The 17672-nt window shown below is 40.6% G+C and overlaps 1 protein-coding gene across 1 annotated transcript; it reads left to right on the top strand.

The window, feature by feature from the left end:
• The first annotated feature begins 771 nt into the window (after window positions 1–771).
• Window positions 772–15798, top strand: LOC115519392 (lysozyme-like protein 1). The gene is made up of 4 exons (XM_030323336.1): window positions 772–910; window positions 1402–1560; window positions 14839–14917; window positions 15729–15798. Exons 1-4 carry the CDS (start codon window positions 772–774, stop codon window positions 15796–15798), a joined length of 447 nt encoding a protein of 148 aa, XP_030179196.1.
• Window positions 15799–17672: the final 1874 nt, after the last annotated feature.

A 17672-nucleotide genomic window follows, 5' to 3' on the forward strand; every position in this document is an offset into this window, starting at 1 on the left:
CCATGTATCTGCCACCTCTGGTTGAAACTGGGGTGTATGTTTCCACATATATAAGGAATGCTTAACTCTTTGTATTCTATTTTGGTCTATTGATAGAGTTAAAATGGGACTCCTGGAAATGGAATGCCCTCTGTGGTTTCTAACTGAGCCTCAACAAAGAAGGGCTCATTTCTTTGCTGGTCTGATCCCAGAAACATAGCATTTACTTGAAAGTGACCATGAAGAAAAGTATTAAGGAAAGAGCCTGTACTCATTCCTTCCTTGTACTGTTTACTCCTGTACTTTGTTTTTTCCCCATGCTGCTCTGAAAGATCAAAAGAAACAGAAATTGGGGGGTGTGGGGGGTGCTGGGCAAAATGGGTGAAGGGGATGGGAGACACAGGCTTCCATTTATGGGATGAATAAGTCACAGGAATAAAAGACACAGCATAGGGAATATAGTCAATGATATTGCCAGAGCGTTGTATGGTGACACTTGTGATGAGCATAATGTAATGTATAAACATGTCAAATTACCATGTTGTACAGCCGAAACTAACGTAACACTGTATGTCAATTATACTCAAAAATTTTTTTCAATTTAATAATTAAAATAAAATGAAGTAAAATAAAAATAAAAGTACCAGGAAAATTCTAGGCAGAACCATCCACAACTGTGGCAGATTTGAAGATCTCAATGGCAACAGACTTATCTCAGGACTCAGGACAGAGCAAGATTTTTTTGACACGGTCTCCTGTCTTTGACAGGTTCTGCCTACAACAGACCTGGGGATGAAGGCTGCCAGCATCTTGGCCCTGATTGGCTGCCTGGTCACCGTCACTGAGTCCAAAGTCTACACTCGCTGTAAACTGGCAAAAATATTTTCAAGGGCTGGCCTGGACAATTACCAGGGCTTTAGCCTTGGAAACTGTGAGATTTCTTCCTTCCTGTTCTTTTTCTACTTTTGATCTCCCCCCCCCACCCCCCACTGCCCGAGATATCAAATTCTCCCCACACCTCCAGCCTTGGCTTGTCCCCAGCTCTTCCACGGTCTGCCCCACCAGGGACGCCTGCTGGCTGTCCACATGTTCTTCTCAACCGCTGCTCTCTGGGGCTCCTGTCCTCCTCCCTGCCCCTCCTGTCCTCACCCTTGGAGTCCATCAGTCAGGGAAGGAGAAAACAATGCCACCCTTGCTGGCGCAGTAGGGGGAGGACCTGAGTTCCCATCTAGTCCAGGTGTAGCCACCGACAAGGTATGTGGCTTAGGGTGTGCTCCGTGGGTATACTACCTGCCCTGTCCTTCCCCAAGCTAGGTTGGGACCACAGCATTATTATAACATGTATAAAGAACTCTCCTCTAAGAGCAGGGTTGGAGGGGAAAACATACATTTACTGGCGTTTCTGGCTTTTTCCTCCTCTAGGGATCTGCATGGCATACTATGAGAGCCACTACAATACGACGGCGCAGACCCAGCTGGAGGATGGAAGCACTGACTATGGCATTTTCCAGATAAACAGCTTCACGTGGTGCAGACATGCTAAGCTACAGGAGAAGAACCACTGTCACGTGGCCTGCTCAGGTACGGTTTTGCTTTTCCAAAAATAACGTCCTGGGGGATAAAGGCAGGAAAGCTGATCATGGAACATCCACCCGTTTTCTGTTTTAGCAGAGATTTCGAGTTCAGATGTGCAAGTAGGTCTATACCATGCCAACAAATTATGGAACGGCCCCCCTGGGTGACATTCAGAGTTCTGTGGCCTGCTTGCCCAACGAGGACTTATTCCTTCTAGGATGGTTTTCATGAAGCCACCATAACAACAGAGGGGTGGACAGGTGACCTTACTATCCTTCCATGCATATGGACATGAAATATCTTCAACAGGAAGGAGAGAGTTGTTTGCCAACTGCTTTCCATAAGCAATTTGCTCGAAGTATGCATTTATGCTTATTTGTACAGAATGAGACCACTAAATACACTTTAAATTTCTTAAACAGTGGAAATTAAGCTAGAATTCACTCCGAGGGTGCTACTTCAATTGTTTAAAAAACATACATGTGCACCGAGTTGAGGCTGGCAGAAAGCATCAGACATGAAACCTGGTATTAGGACATGTCATATACTTTATGACATTAAATGACTATAACCAGGTGTTGGCTGAGTATGGTGGACTGCAGAGGACAAAGACGTTATGGATAAAGTCATGGAAAGTTTTGTAGACACAATGATATTTGATCTAAGACTTGGAAGATAAGGTAAGTAAGATTTGGACATTCAGAGATGAATCATTTCAGGTTAAGGGAACAATGAAAGCTAAAAAGTGCATGTGGGGAGGTTCGGTGCATGCACAGAGAGCAGTGAAACATTTGTATTATCTAGAACAAAGGGAACATAAAGACAAATAACAGGACATGGGGTTGGAAAGGTTGATTACCACCTGGCTGTGAAGGGCCTTGGAGGCGAGGCTGAGACATGTGTACTGATCTCTGCCTGCAATCGGAAATCAACAGAGGCCAGTTGCCTGAGCACTGCTCCAGAAGGATTAATCTGCAAACAGGGTGTGAGATAGGTTGAAGAAGAGACCGTTTAAGTGCCACTGCAAGTGTGGAGGGGAGAGAAAGATCTGAATGATGGTCATGGCTGGGAGTCATGGAGAATAACATGCAAGAGATACTCAACCAATCATCTCCACTCTACAACGCGAAGGCAGGGGTTCATCTGTTTTGTTCACTGAGGTATCCTCATTGCCCAGAGTGGTACCTGGCCATAGTTTCAGGGTTCAATAGATATTCATTAAATAAATGAATGGAAGGAATGAGAAGCAAGGATGAAGACACGGAGTTATAAGATATTCTGTGGCGAACTCCTTAGAAGCAAAAAATAAACTTTTAATTTCCTTTTGACACTACTATGTAATCAGTACATATGTCTGAATGTATGAAAGATTGAACAATGCGTTACTTTTCTAGTAAATTGTCCCTACACCTACATTAAAACAGAATGCTCACTAACTCCTGAGGCAGAGCACACAATTGTCGATCAACTCTTAATTTAGAACATTCTTTTTATGAGCCAAAATCTACCTCCTTAAAGCTTTCTTCCATTAATTCTAGTTTTTCTTCTGGATTTATTCAAAATGAATTTGTTCAGCCTTATACATAGAAACTGATTTAAATGCTTGAAAATGACTAGTCGATATTTCTTGTCTTTAATTCCTTACCTTCTGGACTAAAACATTCAGTATCTTCACCTTCCTACAGGTGTGAATTTTAAACCCCTCCCCATCCATGGTCAATTTCATTAGCATCCCCAAGAGCTTGCCAATGGAGTCTTCCAGTTAAACCCAGCAACTAGACATGTACGTTTTTAAAAATTTATTTCTTTAAATTCAAGTTAGTTAGCATACCATGCAGTATTGGTTTCAGGAGTAGAACCCACGGACATGCACATTTTTAGAAAATGAAAAGCAGGAGGACAAGGGCTGGCTAATTTAGTAATTAGAGAAATTTGAGTCCTAAACTGACAGTGGGAAAAGCCAAGAAGCAACCACAGAATCCTAAAAGGGCTCAGAAATCGGCAGAATCAGCTAATTCCGGAAACTCGAGTGAAGGTAGGTAGAGAATAGGAGGATCGATTGGAAGTCCAATTAAGGAGCAGCTAGACCATCAGATTCCCTTCCTGACTCTATTTAGCTACTGACTGCTCCTCCCCAATCCTGGCAGAATACTGGAGCTTTCCCTTCTGGAGAGAGCAAGTAAAAAGTCCCTCAGCTGAGGGAGCTCAACACCCTGTGAATGGGAGAGCTCCATACTGAAGACACGGGAGATTGAGTTGAAGTTTCCATAGTCCCAGTCACTTTCCTCCAGTTAGATCTCAGAATGATGGAAGCCAGAAGAGAAGATTCTGTTCTGGGGGATTCAGACAGATGAAAAGGAAATAACTGAAGATTCTGAGTGGGACCTCTCCATGAACAAAACTAGCCAGGGGCGCCTGGGTGGCGCAGTCGGTTAGGCGTCCGACTTCAACCAGGTCACAATCTCGCGGTCCGTGAGTTCGAGCCCCGCGTCAGGCTCTGGGCTGATGGCTCAGAGCCTGGAGCCTGTTTCCCATTCTGTGTCTCCCTCTCTCTCTGCCCCTCCCCCGTTCATGCTCTGTCTCTCTCTGTCCCAAAAATAAATAAACGTTGGAAAAAAAAAATTAAAAAAAAAAAAAAAAAACTAGCCAGAATTCCCTATAGTGAGATACATAGTTGAAAATCTCAGTGTCTGTGTACAGAATTCCTAATCAGCTTTTTAGTCTCTCTTTCTTAAATAAGTGCACATAACCGAAGATCACCAGACATCATTGAAGCGTCATTGACGTGAAAGAATGAGACAAAGTAAAACAAAACAAAAACAAAACGGAAAAAAAACAAAATCAGATAAAAGTAACTTGTTGAAAGCAGAGATGATACAGAGACATGAAAATTTCAAATGAAAAAGGAAACTATCATTAATATTTTCATATAGATAAACATGTCAGTCATATCAATGAAACAAGAAAAGGATGCTTTCTTTTATAAAAACAGAAGAAACATTTAGAGAACAAGAGCCCCTGGAAATTTAAAATATGATCGCAGACATGAAAACCTCCATAGATAAGTTGGAAGATAAGATTAAGGAACTCTCTCTAAAAGCAGAATGAAGAAGAAAGAGACAGATGGAAAATAGGGGAAGTAAGGATAAGAAAAATAAATGGATCTGAGTAATACAAGTTTCAGCAGGATAAGAAGGGAAACAGTAGATAGAGTGACATCTTTCAAAAATATTTCCAGGACAGAAAGACACGCATCTCCAATTTATAAGGTTCATCACGGGACGAGTACAGTCAATTAACATAGATTCACATTAAGGCACAGCCTCATGAAATTTCAGAAAACCAGAGAGTATTAGTATACACTATCGTCTTCAAAGAGAGAGAGAAACATGTTCCCTACAGAAGATCAAGCATCAGAGTGGCATCAGACTTCTCAATATCAACGCTGGGAAGCTAGACGAAAATAGAGTCCTGTCTTTAAAATCTTGAAGAAAAGCTATTTCCAATCTAAATTTCCACACTAGCCGAATCCTCAATACATTATGAGTATAGAATGAATAGATTTTGAGACAAACAAGTTGTCTTTCCTACAGAAAGAATCCCGACTTGGTAAAACATAACCAATTCAAACTAAGTAATTCAGGAACTTTTAAAAGGGAGCTACTTACAAAAGTGCAGTCAGATTGCAGGGAAACCCCAGAGGTATTGAAGTAAGGGATTTGAAACAGCAAACCATTACTGACTCCTGGCCCAAGGGGAAATGGAGAGAGAGCCGTGACCCACACCCAGGTACAGGGTCCGTATGGCGAAGGCTACCTTGTAGGAGCTGTGACCTTCCATCAATGGACAGTTTGTTCTTGGTGACTGGACAGAAAAAAAACCTGAGGAAACGTATACATCCCAACTTCACTGTCCTTTTCCCTTGCAATCTCCTGCTGGTGTTCACCGTTCAACTCTGAAGTCAGAGGAGGGGGCGGGCGGAGGGGGGGTGTCTACTGAGGTCATCCATGTAGATCAGTCTCTTAGTGCACAGAAAAGGTGTTCCACCAAAAGGACAAGGTAAACCAAGAAATAGGAAGACACAAGACATTTCAATAAAGGAGAGAGCCAAAGGGAAGGCCCAAGATGATTATAAGGGATGATCCCAGGATGAATTTTTACACTTGATTTCTAAAATGATTCTATTGCAGTAGTCTATATGGTTTCAAACCTTCAAAATGATTTGAACCTTATTTGTGATATAGATCTATGGTCACCATACAGCATATAATTAGGGCAAATGTGCATTTGAAAAAATTATGTGTATCCTACAGTTGCTAGGTGGATATTCTATACTATATATATATATATATATATATACACATATATATATAATAAGCATCTATACTATATGTATATTTTATAATTATCTATAAGTATATTATATACTTATTTTCTTACTTATTCTATCAAGTAATGAGAAAGATGTATTGAAATCTCCAACTATAAAATTACAATTTACATATTCCTTCTTTCAGATTTGCCCATTTTTGAAGCTCTGTTATTAGATACATACATATTGAGGACTGTTAAATCTTCCTAATTAGTTGACCCTTTTATCATTAGTGCCAATGACCCTCCTTAACTCTGATAATATTTCTTATCCCCAAATCTACTTTACCTGATAGTACTATAGTGATTCAGGTTTCTTTGCACAATATTTCTTTCCATTCTGTTACTTAAAAAAATTTTTTAATGTTTATTTAATTTTGAGAAAGAGAGAGAGAGAGAGAGAGAGAGAGAGAGACAGAGCACAAGCGGGGGAGGGCAGAGAGAGAGGAAGACACAGAATCTGAAGCAGGCTCCAGGCTCTGAGCTGTCAGCACAGTGCCCGATGCGGGGCTCAAACTCACAAACAGAGAGATCATGACCTGAGCTGAAAGTCAGACATTCAACCAACTGAGCCACCGAGGCTCCCCACCATTTTTTTACTTTTCACTTATCTACATCTTTATATTTACTGTGAATTTCTTACAGACCGCACATAGTTAGGTGTTGCTTTTATATCCGGTCCAACAGTTTCTGCTTTTTGTTAAGAATTTTTAGACCAGGGGGGCGCCTGGGTGTTTCATTCGGTTAAGTGTCCGACTTCGGCTCAGGTCATGATCTCACAGTTTGTGAGTTCAAGCCCCACATCGGGTTCTGGGCTGTCAGCTCAGAGCCTGGAGCCTGCTTCAGATTCTGTGTCTCCCTCTCTCTCTGCCCTTCCCCCCCCTCCTTCTCTCTTTCTGTGAAAAATGAATAAAATATTAAAAAATTTTTAACAACAAAAAAAAAGAATTTTTAGACCAGAGGTCAGCAAACTCTATTCTTTCTTTCTTTCTTTCTTTCTTTCTTTCTTTCTTTCTTTCTTTCTTTCTTCTTTCTTTCTCTCTCTCTCTCTCTTTCTTTCTTTCTTTCTTTCTTATATTTCATTGTGGTTTATTTTTTTAACATTTTAAACATTTAACATTCTAAACATTTAAATCCAAGTTAACATGTAGTATAATAATGATTTCAGGAACAGAATTTAGTGATTCATCACTTACATATAACACCCAGCGCTCATCCCAACAAGTGCCCTCCTTAACGCCCATTGCCCATTTAGCCCATCCCCTCACCCAACACCCCACCAGCAACCCTCAGTTTGTTCTCTGTATTTAAGAGTCTCTTATGGTTTGTCTCCCTCTTTGTTTATATCTTATTTTTACTTCCTTTCCCCTACGTTCATCTGTTTTGTTTCTTGAATTCTACCTGTGAGTGAAATCATATGATATTTGTCTTTCTCTGACTGACTTATTTCGCTTGGCATAACACACCCTGGTTCCATCCACACTGTCGCAAATGGCAGGATTTCATTCTTTTTGATCACTGAGTAATATTCCCTTCTTTTCCACATCTTCTTTATCCATTCATCAGTCGATGGACATCTGGGCTGTTTCCATACTTGGGCTATTGTCGATAGTGCCAGCAAATTGTTTTTTTAAAGGGCCAGATAGTAAATTTTTTAGTGTTGTATACAGTCTCGGTTGGAACTTTCGACTCTCCGTGTAACGCAAAAGCAGTCATAGACAAGATGCGAATGAGTAAGCGTGGCTGTGTTCCCATAAAACTTTATTTACAAAAACAGAGCATAGGCCTGTGGGCCAGTTTGCTGGACGTTAGATCATTTATAGCCAATGTGATTACTTACACGGTTACTTTAAAATCCACTGTCTTGGGTTTTTTTGTTTGTTTTCTCTTAGTGCCATCTAGTTGGGGTGCGTTTTTTTCTGCCTTCTTTTGGATTATTGGATATTTTTCAGTACTCTCTTTCCTCCATTGGCTTGTTAGCTGCACTTCTGTCTTATTTACAGCGGTTACTCTAGGGTTTACAACATGCATCATCTTCTCACATTCTACCTTCAAATAACATTATACTCATGTATAATACACGAGTCTTATAACTATATACTTATTTCCCCATCCCATCCTTTATGCTGTGTTGCCCTGCACCTTACTTCAACGTGTTATATACACCTCATGCATTTTTGCCTGAAGCAATTATCTTTTAAGTAAATTTTTTAACTGAGGAAAAGGGTCTCTTTATATTTGCCACACATTTACCATCTCCAACTCTCCTCACTCCTTTAGTGGAATTCATTTGGGTAGGCAGTTAAGCGATATCATTTTCCTCCAGCCTAAAGAATATCCTTCAGTATTGTTTTTGGAGTGGAGGTCTACTGAAAAGCATTTTCTCAGCTTTTATCTGCCTGAAAATGTCTATATTTCATTTTTTTCTTTGAGGGCTATTTGCTCTCTATATAAAATTCTAAGCTGGAGGCTGTTTTTCTCTAAATGTGTTAAAGATACCCTTTCGTCTTCTGGCTCATTTTGTTTTTTTGAGAAACTGGTGATCTTCTGATTTGCATTCCCAGGGTGTAATGTCTCTTTTTTTTCTCTACCTGCATTTAAGGTTTCTTTATAATGTCCAATTTTCAGCAATGTGATCACGAAGTCTGTTCTCTTATGTTTATCTTACTTGATATTCATTAACATTTTGGATCCCTGGGTTTATAATTTTCATCTTTTCTCCTTTGAAAATTCTAATGACACATGCGTTAGATCACTTGATATTGTCCCATAGGTCACCAACACTCTTCCTTTTTTTCTGTCTTTTCCCCTTTCTGTGTTTTTTTCAATAGTTTCCATTGCTATATCTTCACATTCTCTGATCTTTTTTCTGAAGTGCCTAATCTATTAAATTCATTAATTGAATTTTTCATTTCCGATATTGTGTATTTTCAGTGCTGGGTGATCGGTTTATGTATTTCATTTCCCTCATTTTATTCATGTTTTTGTTTAAGTCCTTGATATCAATAAGCATATTTATAAATTATTTTACATTTCTTGCCGGGTAATTCAATAAACTGTGCCATTTCTGGGTCTTAACTGCTCTTTCCCATGGTTATGGGTCACATTCTTATACCTCTTTGCACATATAATAACATTTTGTTGGATACTAAACATAGTATGTATTACATTTTTAAGTGTCTCAATTATGTTGTCAAGGTCCTTTAAGGACTATTGGATTTCATCTTGGCAAGTCATTAATTCTGATCGGCTTGACCCCGTTAATACTTGCTTTTAAATTGTGGTAGGGAAGTTCGCTAGTAGTATTTATGGTAAGGCTAATTTAACCCAACTACGAAGGCATAGCTTTTCTAGTGTCTTTTGAATGTCCAGGGGCTCACCAAGCTCTCTTCCCTCTGACTACTCAGAAAACAAATGTCTCCCAGCCCTGTGTGAGCTCTGTAATTGTACAGGTCCCTGGTAATCGTTTTCTAACTAGCTTCATGGAGTTTTACCCCTTGCAAACCCAGTTAAGCTTTCGGTCAAAAACTCAGTGGAATCCCTATGCAGATTTCTGGTGTTCTCCTTCTGGGTGGCCCCTTCCTCTCAGATTCTCTTCTCCACAAATTCCACTTGCCTTGGCCTCTTATCTCTGTCTCCTCCACTTAAACTGCCATCTCCTGCCTGGGTTTTACCTTTCTTGCTTGAACAGTGCCTCTGGGCAGAAACTCATGGCAATCCTAAGACTCTCCTCATTTGGTTTCTATCTTTCAAGGATCACGATCCTGCATTGCTTGCCGTCTAATGTCTGAAAATAATGTTTTCATGTATTTGTTTAGTTTTCTAGCTGTTTACAGTGGGGGAGAAAATCTGTGACTCCGTCACGACCTGGCTTCACTTTACTTGCAGTTGACTAATTTAATATTGTTCAATTTAGTTTGAAATAAGGAAGTCTGGGGCAAACATATATCTGCAAGGCAATCTTGAATTCTAGGAAATGAAAATGTTGGACTGTTCATGGTGAGAGGTGAAGGAACTCTCCTATCTGCTTTCTCATCATAAAGAGCATGGGATTTTCAGAGACAGCTTTAAAATAGAAAACAGGATGTTGGTTTTATATCCTAATCACCCCTTAGTAACTGGCTTCCCTCAGCCTCAGGCCAGAGAAGCTTTAATTATGGACGATGTTATTCTGTCCCGCGTATTACAGAAGTAGGGACATTTGTCATGGGAACTGGGAAACAAGTTAGCATTGGGGTATCTTTACAAGAAACATTACATTTCATAAATGTATGGTTCATATGTACCTCCTGCCCATCTTCCAAAGCTATACCATCTCCTCACACCCATACCAAATTGTGTTTCCAGAATTCCTGCCTACCTTCCCTAAACTATTTAGACAGAATATTTGTATATATATGTATGTATAAATATAAGCATATATATGTGTATGCACACACATGATAATAAAATATCAATCTTTATTTTCCTCTAATAGCACAGACCTCTTTAAAATGAGAGATGTTTAAGGCGGGGGGGGAAGGTGATTTTTGTCTCTCGTATCTAGTCTCGTCTACCTATATTAATCTCTATTTCTCATCAGCCTGGTATCTGAGTTGGCCTTTGTCACTTCAGAGAGGGGAAGGAGATTTAAATTGTAGGCATGGTAGCGATATTTTAGTTGGAAGGCAGAAGGATGCTGGGGAGAGACAGACAGACTTTATAGCAGAACCAACTTACCTGAAAATAAGTTATTCTTTTTTGTAGATTGTTGCCATTTTCTGTTGTTGGATGTGGGAGAATAAACTATTCAGCTGAATAATGCTTTGCTGTTCAACAGAACCCTTTGACTGGACAGACTTGTCTATTTAAAGTAAATTGAGCAGAAGCAATTCTTGGCGTAGATCCTTGTAAACACTTGCTCTCTTGACTCATTTCTGCCCCTCTGCTGCCCCTCTGTGGTGGTTTCCTTGTGTCTTTGCATCTCAGCACATCAAGTTCGTGTTTCCCAGCCCCCGTCTTCCTCAACAAATTTTCCTGAGCAAATTCAAAGTCACGTCCAACTAGCACTTTGAAAACATCTCACTTAGGCAACATAAAGCTATCGCAAAATGGGAGACTGACAAACTTTACAAGGTCTCCACCACATGGTTCTCCAGCAGCTAATCTCCAGCCAGTGACTGGAGCTACCAATGGCTGCCAATGGCTACACAGCATCTCCAGCCAAGCAAACTGCCTTACCCCAAACACAAGCCTTCCACTTTGTGTTCCAGTCCTGTCTTCCCGCATGTACCAGTCCTGGCATAATAGAATACTCTCTACTTCTTGCCCACTATGTATAATTTATGTCCTTCCCACCCTTTGAGGCCCCACTGAACCCACTTCTCTTAGGAAACAGTCTCCAACCACTTCCTAATACAAACCCCACAATATCTCAGCACTTATCAAGAATTTATACACACAGGGGCACCTGGGTGGCTCAGTCATTTAAGCATCCGACTCTGATTTCGGCTCAGGTCATGATCTCTAGGTTCATGGGATAGAGTTCTGAGTTGGTCTCTGTGCTGATAGCATGGACCCTGCCTGGGATTCTCTCTCTCTCTCTCTCTCTCTCTCTCTCTCTGCTCTTCCCCAACTCATGCATGCATACACACATACACACGTGCTCTCTTTCTCTCTCTTTCAATAAATAAACATTAAAAAAATAATTACGCACACAAAATAAAGTGTTTCTATGTAATTGGAATGTGTATCATTCCAATTTTGGATAATCTCCTAATAAATAATTACTTGAAAAATTAATAAAGTATTTATATTTTTATTATCAACTTCATTAGCATATAGTCTTATAAGCAGAAATCTTTGCTTAAGTGGCCATGTTGGAAGGAAGCAGTGGAGACAACAGAATTTAAGCCCTAGGTTTGAATGCAGACTCATTTACTGGGTGTAGACCTCAGTTTAATGGGCTAATAATGGTACTCATCCACATGGTTGTTCCAAGTCCTAACAGATATAATACATGAAGGGACTTAACATGAGCCTGACCAGAGTATTTTTTCTATAAAGGCAGGTGTTAGTAACAGTAATTGCTATTCTAACTATTCATCTCTCTAGAAACAAGGTGCATATAAGCTAACAAAGCTTTATTTTTCACTGTGTATCAAAGGATGAATTTGAATATATTGTCCCAATTTGTCATCACTTATAGCTCATATTTTCCATTAATTTTCTCTTGTTTAGCAGAATTTTGTTTTAAATTTAAAAACCACCACATTTGGATGAATTTGCTTAAAAGCAATCTATCACTACCCGTATCTTCTGGTTTAGCTTATCTGAGAAAGCAACTTAATTAGCAACTAAGTTGGCATACTCAAGAAAAACACCATTTTCAACTGAGTTTACAAAATAATTTTGTGTTTTAGCGATCCATTTGACCGCAATATGATTCTTTGTTATATTTTTCTGAAAATAAAAATAATGCATTTCTACCGTAAAAAAATTAGAAACATGCAGGGAAGATTTAAAGCATTGGTGATACCACAATTTGGAGCTAAACCTTCAAATACTGGTGGCTATGACTATCTTTTTATTTTCTCTTTAAACCGGTGCTGTCCAATCGTACCTTCTGTGACGATGGAAATGTTTTCTGGGCTATCTAATATGAGAACGACTAGCCACAATAAAGACGTTATAAAGCATCTGAAATGTAGTGAGAGCACCTGACAAACTGAAGTTCTGATTGTATAAATTCATTTAGATTTAAATAGCCCCATATAGCTAATGTCTACCAAATTGAATGGTGTAGCTCTAGGTGGATCTTTTTACAATCCTGAGAACTTCATATTGGGAGCATTTCCCACTATTATGAAACCACGTCAACCCGTGATTTTAAATGGCACCTTATTCCATTCTGTGGAGGTATTATTATTAATGTGAACATCCCTAATTATGAGGCAATTAGATCTCTTACGCTTGAAAATCAATTTCCTTTTACACACTAAGCTGCAATAAACTACTCTGTAAATAAATCTTTGTCTCGGGTCGTAATGAATTCCTTAAGATAGGCCCAGAAAGAGAAATTGCTAGCTGAAAGGATAAGAATCACTTTAAGGCTCTTGACACATGCTGTTCAATTGCTTTCCTGAAAAGCTGAACCCGTTATATTCTCACCAGGAAGTACGGAAGAGTGCCTATTTCATCGCACCCTCGTCAACATGGAGTATTATCCCATTCTTTCAAGATCTTTGCTTAATTGATAAATAAAAACGCCATCAAATGGCTCCTGATTTTATGTCTTCGATCAATGGTTGTGATGGGCAGGGAGATGGACAGCCCAGATTCCCCTTGAAGGGAAGATGTCTGGCTTCTGCGACATCTGCGCATTTGTAGACGTCTACCCGGTACCTCCTTTAGGGTCTGTCTTAACCGCAGAGGACTGTCTAATCTCACACTGTGCCCCTCTGCAGCAGTCCACACCCAGGGACTGAGTGATGCACAGGCCTAAGGATGTAGCCATTTGGGGGCACCTGGGTGGCTCAGTTGGCTCAGGTCGTGATCTCATGGTTCACAGGATGGACCCCTGTGTTCAGTAAGGAACGCTAAGAGCGAGGAGCGCTCTTGGGATCCTCTCTCTGCCCTTCCCTGTGCATGCATGCACATGTACACTCACTGTCTCTCAAAATAAGTAAATAAACGTTTAAAAAAAAAAAAGACTTAGCTATTTGGGCACAACTTGGCCAACTTCGGTGAGCCTGTACCACAACTGAATATCTCCATCAGCCCAGTCCGGCTTCTGCCCTCTTCCTTCCACAGATGTGGAGCTCTGATACGTGTTGGCATCACAAACCGGTCTTTGCATTTGCTTCTGAAGAACCCGCCATGCAACAGAAGTGTTGCTAGACTTTATACTTTTTGCCTTTTTCTGTCATGTTTGCATTGAGGATTTTGAGCCCACTTCTGGACAAGCAGGAGAGAATGCAGATACCAATGATTTCATTTGCAATCAAACGATTCCTTATGTCTGAAAGCCATAGAAAAAATAATAAAGACTAATGTATTTGACATAAAAAATTTGCCTATGATAAACACCTTGGGTAGAACTTGCTTTTAATGCACAAACTGCAAAGTTAAATGGACAAGGTTCATATTTACCTATAAGGAGATCGCATGTGTCAAAGTAACCCAAGTAGAGAAAACCTTGTACTTACTGTGCCTCTTACTTGTGTGTTTCTTCAGGACACAGAAAACATTCTCCTACTGTGTCTTTTTAAAAAAAAAAAATATTTTAGGGGCGCCTGGGTGGCTCAGTCCGTTAGGCGGCCAACTTTGGCTCAGGTCATGATCTCGCGGTCCGTGAGTTCAAACCCCACGTCGGGCTCTGTGCTGACAGCTCAGAGCCTGGAGCCTGTTTCAGATTCTGTGTCTCCCTCTCTCTGACCCTCCCCCGGTCATGCTCTGTCTCTCTCTGTCTCAAAAATAAATAAACGTTAAAAAAAATTTTTAAAAATTATTTTAGAGAGAGAGCATGTGCATGAGGGAAAGGGAGGGACAGAGAGAGAGAGAGAGAGAGAGAGAGAGAGAGAGAGTCTTAAGCATCTGAGCATGGAGCTCGATGCCCGATGTGGGGTTCATTCCCATGACCCTGGGATCGTGACCTGAGCTGAAATCAAAAGTCAGATGCTCAAAGTCCCAGGCGCCACCTACTGTGTCTTCTCTAAACACATTTCCAAAAACCCTTCAGGACTAAAACTTCAAAAAGTCAAGATATTCTACTCTAGAAATTAAAAAAAAAAAAATTCTTTGGTTTGTGAAGAAGCTCAACAAAAATAAGAATGCATCTCCGAGTTCTTCCTACCCTCCTGTTCCAAAAAATAGTGACTGGGGGCTCCCCTCAAATAACAGTCTCAGCTAATACTGTACTTCTCTCTTTTACAGCCTTGCTCACTGACGACCTCACAGATGCGATTATCTGTGCCAAGAAAATTGCTAAAGAGACAGAAGGGATGAACTATTGGTAAGAGTCTCCTTGAGAGACTTGGACCGACCAGGGCAAAAAACCGACCGTGTGTCCATTCATCACGGCTGCAGCGGGCACTGACAAACTCCCCTTTGCAGAATGGTCCAATGATTTTAATGAGACCTTGTCTATACCCTCCCCCACGAGTGTGTGGGTGTACCATGAACACCGTGAAAGGGGTTTCTACGGGGAGGAGAGATGTTATGAGTCATGGCGATGTGTGATTGTCTTTCACATTAAGATGGCCCAAACAGCGGAACGATAGGTATTTTCGAATGTGAATTGCTGGTGAAGGCAATACACCAGAGGGAAAAAGCTTGAGCTTGTTCAACTTTTGGATATAGTTTTGGAGAGCTAGAGCAACATTTTGTGGGGAGAGAGAACAGGAAGCAGCGAGAGAAGAATAACCACGTCAGCCATACCCTACATTAGCTGGAAACAGCCCTAGGATTGTGCAGAGACATGGTTTCTGGTGCTCACTGTCAATTTCTGAGGCTGGGTGTCTTATGAACATTGCCAACCAGGTCACCCACCTGGGGAACCTGAATTTTCAGAGGCGGAGGTGTTTAAATGACCCATCCTTATGCAAGTTGTTTACCTGTTGCTGAGGCTAATAAGGACTAGGAGAAAATCAAGGAGAGAGAAGTCTTAACAAGGCACAGGGACAGAGTCCTTGGATCGCAGAAATGAATAAAACTAAATCCCGGGTGCTGCTGGTTGTTTTGGTTAATTACCTATGGTTTTGGACCTAAGAATATTTGGACTGTCATGCCTCTTTCTGTTCTTCCTGCTTCCCTGTCCTCCTCAGGCAAGGCTGGAAGAAACACTGCGAGGGCAAGGACCTGTCTGAATGGAAAAAGGGATGTGAGGTCTCCTGAACCGGAACCGGACCCAGGACGCTCTGCAACAACTCTCTAGGATTTGTAATATGTCAAAATGCTGGTATCACCTTGTCCCCCTTCCTCTTGATGTCCCTTCTCAAAGTTGGAGAGGGAAAACTAAGTTATCATTTTAAGGAAATAAATATTTCCACTTAAGTATCTTTACCTCACCCAGACTCCGTCTCAGTGATGTCATAAAAGCACCCTGGTTAAGATTTGGAAAGTCACCTGCAAAATGTTCTGGCTCTAGGAGGAACGAAATTCTGCCATCGTTATAAGGATTACTGGTTCCTGTGGCCCTGAAACAGCTTCTCATTTACAAAGAATGCTCCCAGGTCACGGAGAACACTAGATGAATGACCATAGTTCGCTGACTTCTGTCCTGAAACACTAGGTCACTCTTCTGGTCAGCAGACACACAGTCCTTCCTCAGCTTACCACTGCCAGAGAGAATGTTCTCTGCCCTCTAGGCAATCCTGATGGACACTCCAATGGAAATAAAGTGGTGAAGTGCAGCTCTCATCTCCAACGTTAGGAGAGTTCCCCATGTTGTTCCAACACCTATTCAAATGAAATCTATCAAATTCAAAACTATGCTAACATCTCATGGTAAAATTGCTTCCAGCCTTAGACCTTTAGATTTTAGTACTTTGGTCAAGGAAGTGGTGATGATCTGAAGGACGCTTCATTACATGTAACCCAGAGCTGAGGAGCTCAGACCCTCAAGAGCTATTCCCAGAAAGCCCTCTGCTCCAGGCAAGGATGGCCCACATGGCAGGCAAGCTTTGGTCTGCCGAGTTTTTTCTTGTCTGTTCTCTGTCCTGCCGGGGCAGAGATGGTTGGGGCTGTGTTATTGTAACTTTACATGGAAAGCTCGAGTTGAATGCACTCTGACCTCAAGAATGCACTCAGTTAAGGGTTGTTGAAAAAAATGGTTATGCCTATCGTTATTTGTAAATAAGTTTCCCACTTACAAGAAAGCTCCCACTGGTCAGACTGATGAGTTTTGTGATAGCACCTAGCTGACCCATAAACACTCTCTAGTTGCCAACTGCCTGGGCTTTACCATTGGCCCATTTCACAGCCACTGGCTTCACTTGCAGGCATAGGCTTTAAAAAATCCAAACTGCTACTTTCCCAAAGAATAAAAACGTCTCATATGTGCTAAACAAACATAATTCAGTGACAATTTAACAGGCATTACAAACCAGGGGGGAGAACGCTTTTGGATCCCGCGTAAGAATTGAAAAAATTCTGAAAGATGGCTGATGAAAATGTAAAAAATGTTGAATCCGTTTAGCTGCACGAAGGCAACAATTTGTGCTTCTAGAAGTTCATAAATATGCATCGTTCTTTGCTATTGTCCTGTTATCCGTTTGCTTTGCTGCCCCAATTCTTAGCCAAACCACCTTAATTACACCAGTAATACTGTGTTCATGACCTAAGCTGGCATGGGACTGGTGTTAGCTATGCAAACACGAGGGGAAAGATTGCACAAACAAAAAAAACCACTCAACTGAAAAAAAGGAGTGCATTGAAATTCCAAGTGGAGAGAGGTTGGCTGGCCCTACAATTTGATCCATCTTTTCACAAAACTCATAAAATTTATAAGCATGTAATCCTACTATTTCTTTCCCTAAATGTTTTATTTATTCAATATTTTCATAAAATTTTAGGATAAAAAAATGCATTGTCCTTGATAATTTCCCATAATTAATACTCTCAGAAATTCAAAAAGAAAATATTGCTCCCATTCCTGAGTTACCGTATTTAACAAAGGTATATTGAAACAACAACAGAAATTTATATTCCCTTGTGCAGTTTCCAAGATATTTGGAAATAGATTTTCAGTTTCTCTTCACGACCAGCTT

Source organism: Lynx canadensis, chromosome B4, assembly GCF_007474595.2.
Source record: "Lynx canadensis isolate LIC74 chromosome B4, mLynCan4.pri.v2, whole genome shotgun sequence".
Lineage (NCBI taxonomy): Eukaryota > Metazoa > Chordata > Mammalia > Carnivora > Felidae > Lynx > Lynx canadensis.

What these genes read in the sequence shown, in the direction of transcription:
- LOC115519392 (XM_030323336.1), top strand. Translation starts at nt 772, where the DNA reads ATGAAGGCTGCCAGCATCTTGGCCCTGATTGGCTGCCTGGTCACCGTC. An exon ending in GGGCTTTAGCCTTGGAAACT is followed by an intron (nt 911 to 1,401) that starts GTGAGATTTCTT and finishes TTCCTCCTCTAG; the next exon opens with GGATCTGCATGGCATACTAT. An exon ending in ACAGAAGGGATGAACTATTG is followed by an intron (nt 14,918 to 15,728) that starts GTAAGAGTCTCC and finishes TGTCCTCCTCAG; the next exon opens with GCAAGGCTGGAAGAAACACT.